General features: G+C 37.8%; 1 protein-coding gene across 1 annotated transcript; it reads right to left on the reverse strand.

Moving 5' to 3' along the window:
- Positions 1–2,929: 2,929 nt before the first annotated feature.
- LOC123256638 (glucose-induced degradation protein 4 homolog) lies at positions 2,930–9,241 on the reverse strand (the record flags this gene model as incomplete). The annotated part of the gene is made up of 2 exons (XM_044685223.1): positions 9,041–9,241; positions 2,930–2,989 (listed from the first exon to the last, which is right to left on the reverse strand). Coding segments are annotated over exons 1-2 (249 nt in total), but the record flags the coding sequence as incomplete, so codon positions are not given.
- Positions 9,242–9,270: the final 29 nt, after the last annotated feature.

The following is a 9,270-nucleotide window of genomic DNA, read 5'->3' on the forward strand; positions in this document are numbered from 1 at the left end:
TTCTCTCTACATCTAGAAATAGCTACTTCTGTCAAAAAGTAGATCATCATTTTTCATAAATCTCTTATGAATACATGTAAGGAACTTGTATTAGTTGACTATCATGACTTTATAGTTTGCCCTTTCTCTCAATTTGTCATAACTGTAAAGGATATGATTGCTGTACACCTACTTACACCTAACTTTTCTTTCTCCAAAAATTAAATATAGATCTTAATACAAAGTAAAATACTGAAAACAATGCCAAGAAAATGAAAAAAAAAAAGCTTCTTATGGTTTATTTACAAAATTTTCTCTTAAAACTCAGATAAGACTATATATAGTATGAGATCATATAATCATCCCTATCTGAATTTTAAACAAAGAGGAAAATTATTTTAAATGTTTTTTTCTCTTTTAAAAGCATTTCCCCTCCAAAATAAATAGAAAGCTTTTAGAACCCATTCTGATAGTAGGAAAACTACATCGATATACCACAAAAGAAGCTGTTATACTGTCAGGGAAGTTATAACAAGAGATTTCCCTAGCAAATACTTTCATCAATTGCCCAAGACATGGATTCTTAACCTGGAGTCCTTGAGTAAATTTCAGGGAACCTGTGAATTTAGTTGAGAAAAGTTTGGCTGAACTTTTCATTAACCTCTAACTACAATCTAGCATTTCTTTTCATTTAAAAATTATTGTGGGGGCAGCTGGGTAGCTCAGTGGATTGAGAGCCAGGCCTAGAGACAGGAGGTCCTAGGTTCAAATCCGGCCTCAGACACTTCCCAGCTGTGTGACCCTGGGCAAGTCACTTGACCCCCATTGCCTACCCTTACCAATCTTCCACCTATGAGACAATACACCGAAGTTAAGGGTTTAAAATTAAAAAAAAAAAATTATTGTGGAAAGGGGTTCAGAAAGGTTAAGATCGCCTGGCCTAAGACATTTCTCTTCACATGTGCAAATAATCACTGCACTCTACCTCACAATTTGTAATTTCTATTAAAAAAAAAAAACTTTCTGTTAATTTCACCTCAGCAAACCTTTCTCTCTTACATCTAATTCCTCATTGCCATCACTTGAGTTGAAAACCTTTGTTATCAAGGTAGCTAGAGAAGTCAGGAGTGAAGAGGACCTGTGCTCATATCTGGCCTCAGATAATTCCTAGCTGTGTGACCCTAGGCAAGTCACTTAACCCTGTGTGCCTAACCCTTGCCTTTCCATTCTATAATTTTCACTAGGACAGAAAGTAAAGGTAGAAAGAAGGAAAGAAGGAAAGAAAGAAAGAGAGAGAGAGAGAGAGAAAGAAAGAAAGAAAGAAAGAAAGAAAGAAAGAAAGAAAGAAAGAAAGAAAGAAAGAAAGAAAGAAAGAAAAACTTAATTAGCTTCCACCTCGATAATTGTAAATAACTTTCTAATATTTTGTCTTCCCTACCTCATTATCCTCTCCTTACTCTAATCCATCCTTCCTTTTAAAATTCTATTATTTACACTTTTGGTTGCAACCATCAGGATAGAGAACTCCCAGTGTGGAAACTTCCTTTGCTGAAACAGGTCAGTTATGTATCTTCATCTTATAGTTTTATAGAATTTCTTGAAATAGTGAGGTTAAGTGACCTCCCCATCATCAAACAACTAGAAGCTATCAGAGACAGGATTTGAGACAGACATTTCTTCCTGACTCCCAAGCTACTCTTTACTATGCCATTATTATGCCACCTCTCCCATCCATTATATCCTTCATGATTTTCCTTATGTATAGCTCTGATCACATCACTCTTTTGCTTAAAAATTATCGTGAATAAAGTTCAAGTTTTTTTTTTCTTGCATTTAAGGGCCTTTATGATCTACTACCACACATACCTTCTTTACATCTTTATCTATTATTATTGCTTCTTCTCCTCCTCTTGTATTATTTCAGCCAAACTGCACAGCTCTCTGATCCCAATATATCCTACACTTTCTTGACATCCTCATGCTTGAAATATGCCCCTACTGCTGAAATTTTGCTCATTCTTTTAATACTTGATTCAAATGCCCCTTTCCAATAGGAAACCTTTCCCCAACAGAACTGACTTTTCCTCTTCAGATATTCCTCAACACTTTTTTTGTGCATCCTTTAATTCACAAAACAATCAGAGGAAAATTATCAAGGGCCTGCTTGGCTTCACTAAGGCAAGCAATGTCATTAATGAACTTTAATTTAAGCTGAGCTGAAGTTGACCAAGATTCTGGGGTATACACAGAGCTCCATAATTGCCACCAACATGATCCCTCCTTATCTCAAGGTGCTTTGGGTGCCCCTTTCTCCCCCAACCACATGATCAGAGAAATCTGTATGTTATGTTGTTGCAAAGAAAATTTACAAATAATGTTAATATAAAATACTACACACACACACACACACACACACACACACACACACAGAGTATAGTATAGTGTTCACAAAACAAAGCCTGCCCATTACTTGTACATAATCAATCTCAAAACACTTCAGGCCATGAACTCAAAACAATTCAACAAAAAAAGATACTCTTATTGAAGGGAAACTGTATATTTCCAAGTCTCCCAACTTTCCCATTGTGTTGCCAACTTGAATCTTTAATATGCTTTTATTTCTCAAGTTGAAGAATGTCATGCTGTGAATAAAGGAAAACCATTGCCTTCAGCATCTAAGAGAAGCTGAAAGAAAAGGGTAAACAAAGGTGCTTGGAAGAGCACATAACTCCAATTCATATTTTTGAGTCAGAACAAAATTTGTGGTCACCTGCAGCAAGCTGAAATTTCAAAAAATCATTTAACTAGCAACTTCAAAATCCCTCAAATAACAAAGTTTAGCTATAAGTAGGCTTAATCTGAAATCTAAGAGCTGCAATTTACTTGTCTTAATTATATGAAACTCTTTTATAAGTGATTGTTTTCTAGTTAATTTCAATAGAATGCTTACCTCAGTAAGGCCTTTAATCTTCAAGTATCCACAAAGGTAAGAGTTCTCCATATCCACATGCTAGAAAGAGTACATACAATCTTGTTAGAGGTCCGTTTGAAACTAATGATATCTCTCAAATAATTAGACACACTTTTAAACTATGGGGTTTTCTGGAATCTATTACATTCTATCAAGCAAGACTATTACCATATCACCACGGATGATCAGATCATCAGTATTCAAGAGCTACCAAGGAATACAAAGTTTTTAAAACATTGATTTAGCACAGAAACACACACTTAATAAATGCTTACTGATGAATTATGATATTTTCCTATGCATTCTCCTTCTAATCTGGCAAACTTCTTTATGGTATTCTGTAAACTTCCTTTAACTAAAAGATCAAGTCTAAAGTGCTTTTCTTGAACAAGAAAGATATACTAAACATCATCTGAGTGTTTGCAACAAAAACTACCCATTACCTCTGTATGTATACATATGTGTCTCTCCCTAGATCAACTTTCTATTTTTTCTATTTGTATGCTTGGTGCCAGGCTTTATTCTCAACTTATTCTTTACTCTATCTCATGTCTACTTTTCACCAACTCTAGGAATACTGATTCATTTCTATCACTAAATCCTTTTAGGTACTGCCATTGTTCACTCAGGCTTAATACCAATAATGCCACATAGAAAAAAATATACATAATGCAAATTAACACTGAGCTACTAAAAGAATAAGCTATTCCCCATAAGTATGTTTTCTAGATACCTGAAAATTATACTTTAAGAATCAACATTTTGTTTAACCATTTTTGGATGGGACCTTTTCTTTAAAAATATATTGTATGGGGGCAGTTAGGTAGATTGAGAGCCAGGCCTGGACACAGGAAGACCTGAGTTCAAATCTAGCGCCAGAAACTTCCTAGCTCTGTACCCTGGGAAGTCACTTAAGTCCCATTGCCTAGCCCTTACCACTCTTCTGCCTTGGAATGAATAAACAGTGCTGATTCTAAGATGGAAGGTAAGAGTTTTACCAAAATATATGTGTATGTATAAACATAATATATAAAAATACATTTCCCTTTCTCAGGTAAAAGTCAGCATAATTTAATATTTTTCCTGACTTAAGATCATTATTATGAATGCCAGTTACTTACTGAAATACATTGGTATTTGTAGAGAAAATTGAACTATTAAATAGGATAATTTGCTCTTAAAAGAGAAATATTCCTAGGCTGTTATGGTTTATTTATTAATCCACGCTAATTGGACTCTAGTTTGAGACAGCCTCTAAGTGACTATCTCATGGTTTCTCCTACAAGTATGTCTATAGTTCTGGTTTAAGATTGCAACAGTTAAGGTTGCTTTCAAAAGTCTAACCTCAAATATAAAAACATACAAATAGATTCAATGATGTGTTTATGACCTCATAAAGTCATAGAATTTTTGAGCTGGAAGGCCTTTCTTCCCTCAACAATTTACAAAAATGAAAATTGATAAGGGGCTGATCCAAGACCCTTGCCTATGACTCTCCTGAAACTTTAAAAGGATGGACATGACAGAGACAGGTCCAAGACTTCCATCTACTGGCATGTAACAGGTTGGCCAAAAACACTACTTCTAAGACCTTTAGCTTAGTCTAGAGCACAATACAATATTCTGTCTACTGATTTCCCAAAGAACATAGTAACTCTGCTGATACCATACTCTTTTTTTGACCAATACAATACTGGATATCGTACTGTCAAGGTGGCAGAATATAGTGAGCACTTTTCAATAATCATAGACTTTCTCTAGTCAGATATAAATACACACCCACTAAAGAAAAGCCTCTTAAAAGATGATCTAAACAGTCTCCTGTTTGGAACTTTTTCAGTTCTAGTTATCATTTTTCAAAATAACTTTGCACCCATTTTAATTTCTCTATCCTAAAATTATTGGTCTCATGATTAGACAGTTTATCCATATATTAACATCCCCTCTATTATTTATACTAGATACCATCTTTTATTATTTAACAGGAATGGATACAACATGATGTAGTAAAATGGGGCTACTAGCAGATGCAATATTTTTATTTCCTAAAAGCAAAGTTTTAGAAGCACCAAATAAAATCATAGGAAATATTCTGAAGGAAAATATTTTTATCATTACTTGTTATTTAGTCAATAATTTATTATAACAATTTAAAGGTTAGTTATCAATACTTAGAGCATTTCTACCAGAATGGTTTTATATGTCTGTATTTCCAAGTTAAAAACTACCATACCCATTTTCAAAATGGACACATGGCACTTTCAAGAACCACAAAATTTCCCCACAACACTGAAATTCAAATGTAAAGAGGTATTTCAAATGTCTTTTTGTAGCAGCTGGGAAGATAGGTAGATTAAAGAGATCTTGTAAATGAAATACAAATACTTGTAAATTATATATACTCAGGAATAAAAAAATTGAGGTTCAAATCTCCCCTCAATCCCATACCATCTATGTAACCTTCAGACAGGTAACTATCTCTCTGGGTCTCCCTATGAAGATGAGATTGGGCTGGTCTCTTTCAGTTCTAGATCTATAATCCTTTGAAACAAAACAAGTGTTCTATGTAGCCAAAGTATATAAGCATGGTTTTAGGTGACTAATATAATGCATGTGAAAACTCTATTTTAAATACTTTCAAGTGTCGCTGACTTTAGGAATTTGGCATCATTTCAGAGAATAGACTTGCTCTATCAGGCTACAATAAAGAACTTTTACTATAAATACAGAAATTTATAGATTACTTCACACTTATAAAATGTTTTCATATGTTCTTGGAGTCATATGTATTATTTCACTGGATCATCAGAACTATGATATTTGGTACAAATACTCCTATTCCCATTTTATGGATGAGGAAAGGAAGTGTCAGGTGCCTTTCTCAAGATCACAGTTGGTAAGTGGCAGAGTTGAGTTAGGTCTCTGTAATGCCAAGACCAACAACATTCTTCCTACTACACAGCTCTGCTTAAATTATAAATGACATATAAAGTTCTAAACTACAATTCTTGTGTATATGCAGCACTCACTGAAATCAACATATTGGGGATTTAGCAAATGAAGGGAAGATATCTGGGTGACACCAATACTTGATGTGGATTGCTGTCAGGTTTTTACTTTTTTTTTTTTTTTTTTTTGGGGGGGGGGGGTGTTGGATCTGTAACCTGGCTAATAGTTTTCAAGAATAACAAACACAAAAGAACCAGAATGATCTACATTCAACACTATACTTCATCCAATCTGTTTAAACTGACCATTATAAAGCCTTGAATTAATAAGGAAAATATTAACTTAGAGTATATCAAAACAAGAACAATTTTAACTGAGGTCAGGATGAGAAAAGATAAAACGAGGTTAGCAAAAAGGCACCTTACAGCACATTTGTATCCAAAAGGTACTTTTTAAACATTCCTTTCACAGTATCCTAAAGACTTCCTTTGCACGTTTAGATAGCAAGAAGAACACTGGTAGCAATAAATAAATGGGCCAGTAAAATGTGTGAAAGATTATAAAGCACTTTTCAAGAAAGAATCTTAAAAATTAATATAGTAAAAGGAAAGAGATGGTAGGGAGGGAAGTCCCCAGGTTTCTCAGTCTGACAAATGAGTCCCAGCTGTTGGAGCAACAAGAATGCTTCAATGATGAGCAACCACCTCACTAACCCACCTGCAGAACCACTGCAGCCTTCACTTGGCGTAACTATAACCTAAGATAGCACTGAGTCTTAAAGCCAACCAACATTCATGGGCTTCTGCTTTTAGCTGTCAAACTTCCATTGCCCACCTTGATCTAAAATATCAAATTTAGCAGACTCATTCTCAACCTTTTTAATTGACATAGATATCACCCGCCCAAAACTTAAGTTCTTAAATGTGAAAAAGTGAATTATTGAACTGAATAGGTCTAAAAACGCAACAATCAAGCCAGACTGACTTATACTATAACAGTCTGACAGTTGTTTCCATGAAAAGAGCCCCCAAATTAGAAACTGGGGACAAGGAACACACAAAAACATTTCCATCTTTACAGTTAATGGCCAATTTCCAGAGTTTTCAGTAATATTTTAGTGATGGATTACAAAAAGGCAAGTTATCCTGTAGAAAGGACACAAAATTTATATCAGGGAAATGGAGAGAAAGGCTATTATATACATTTCCAAAATTCAGCAAGAGCATTTCTAACCGCCATACTTCTTCCTAATATAACCAAATACGACACAATATAACAGTTAAGTATTCACCCTAAAAGAAAAGCATCCACCTGTCTTGGAGAAAAAATGAAGACAGGTCCTCTGGTATATGGGGGAAATAGCTAAGAAGAAAATGGCCATGTAAAAGGGCATCAAAAACCTTTCCATTCCAGTAAAGAATAGTTATTTTCAAAAGATAAGGAAAATGGGCTTGATTAGTGCTCTGGTTCTTAATATATATATTTTTCATAACATATTTCAATATAATTGGTTTTCTTCATAATACCATGTATTTTATTTCATGTATATCACTTTGAGAAAGGGTTCATAGACTTCACTAGACTGCCAAAGGGGTCCACGACACAAAAAAGGATTAATCCTTTGCCCTAGAGTTAATAAAAGGAAAAGGGATTCCCCACTTGTCTTTTGAGTAATGGCCTATTTGATTGGAAGCAACTCCTAAGACCTGTCAGATCAAAGAGAAATAGGGTAAGGATAAAGGTGCAATCTAGATCATCCATCTCTTTCATACAACCACATCATGGACAAATCTCTCTTACATGGTACAGATGCTAGCTTTCCAGAGCCAGCTCAGGAAGTGGAAGGAGGTGCTGTAAGGAAGAAGGAGAATCTCTTTATAGAGAGGTTCATTGAGAGAATGAGAGCTGATTGAAGCTGATTGAAATGAGGCTTATTTGAAAGGACTAATTAGACCTTTCCCTTCAGGAAAAGAAGGAGTGGTGTGTTGGTCAGGTATGTGATGAAGAAATAGAAATGAGGCATGGGAAAAAGTGGGGTGAAGTTGTGAGGTTTCGATGGCTGTCTCCCAGGGAGCAGGTCCCTGGATGGTCAGTGCAAAGATGGAAGCTGGACGAGGAGAGAATGAGCAGGTCCTCTAGGAAGCAAGAAGAGTATATGCAAGATCAAAGTGTTTCTAATGAATGGGTGTAAGACAGGATAAGAGAATGTTTCAGGAAGGTAAAGAAAGGGGGAGGTAAGAGGAAGGTGGAGCAGCATTGGGAGTACCAGGAAGCTTATATCCAACAGATAGAAAAGGGCAAAATCTAATGTGTATAGGGAAAGAGAGGTCAGTAGGTGACTCAGAGAATATGAGGCTCTGGGAGGAGGGAATACCAGAGATAACATAGTATTATGGGAGGATGAAGTCTGATGTGTGTGGGAAGAGAAAGGTTGAAGAGTGGACAGTAAATGGATGCTGTGGGAGAAAAAAGACCCAGGAGTTAGAGATAGAGGAATGACATAGACCAGACTCTAAAAGAGTACAAAGTGTGATGAAGATAGGGAAAAGTTGAAAAGTAGAGAGTAAGTGAATATTCTTAGAGAGGCCCCAGGGATGGGAAAAGACCATCTGCTATGCATAGTAGAAAGGCTGAAGAGTGGTCAGTAGTTGAATCAGGGAGGGTGAGGCCCTGGGGATGGGAAAGGATAGTTATCTCTAAGGGAAGCAAAAACTGAAAGAGAGAACTAAGAGTAAGTGAAAGGAAGGAACCGGTGTCAGTAGGGGCTCTAACAATGGGGGTGGGAAGGGGCTGGGGCATGGAGGTGGTGTGGGAGGAAGGAGAATAGGACTCTGGGATGGGGGGGGTACAAAGAGTGGAGAATAGGCCCAAGTATTGGCGTGGAATGGGAAGTCAGGAGCCGGGGCAGGGGCAGCCGAAGGGTGTGGGAAGGAGGTCAGAAGAGCCCAGGTGGGGTGGGTGGGGGGCTGGGGGTGGCAAGGATGCCGCTGCCCCTGGCAGGGGAGGTTGCCCGCTGCGGGTATGGGTGTGCGGGGCATGAGAGCGAGAACAGTAGAGGAGGAGAAGAAGGAAGAGGAGGCCCGACCTCGGGCCCAGAGCTGGAGGAAGCCTCCCGCCCGCCCGTCCGCTCGGGCCCGGTACCTGCAGCACCACCTCCACGTCGTACGAGTTCCCCTTGCTCTTCTGGTGGCCGCGGAACTTGGAGCCGCTGTAGAGGAGGCTGGTGGCCACGCCGGGCTGCTGGGTGTTGATGGGGGGCGGCGGGATGAGGGACGCGGAGGAGGCGGCCGAAGCTCCGGCCGGCGGGGGGCACTCAGTGCGGACCGGCATCTCGGGGTCCCCCGGAGCCAGGGCGGTGGGGTGGGGGAGGG

This window comes from Gracilinanus agilis, unplaced genomic scaffold (assembly GCF_016433145.1).
Source record: "Gracilinanus agilis isolate LMUSP501 unplaced genomic scaffold, AgileGrace unplaced_scaffold76, whole genome shotgun sequence".
NCBI classification, from domain to species: domain Eukaryota; kingdom Metazoa; phylum Chordata; class Mammalia; order Didelphimorphia; family Didelphidae; genus Gracilinanus; species Gracilinanus agilis.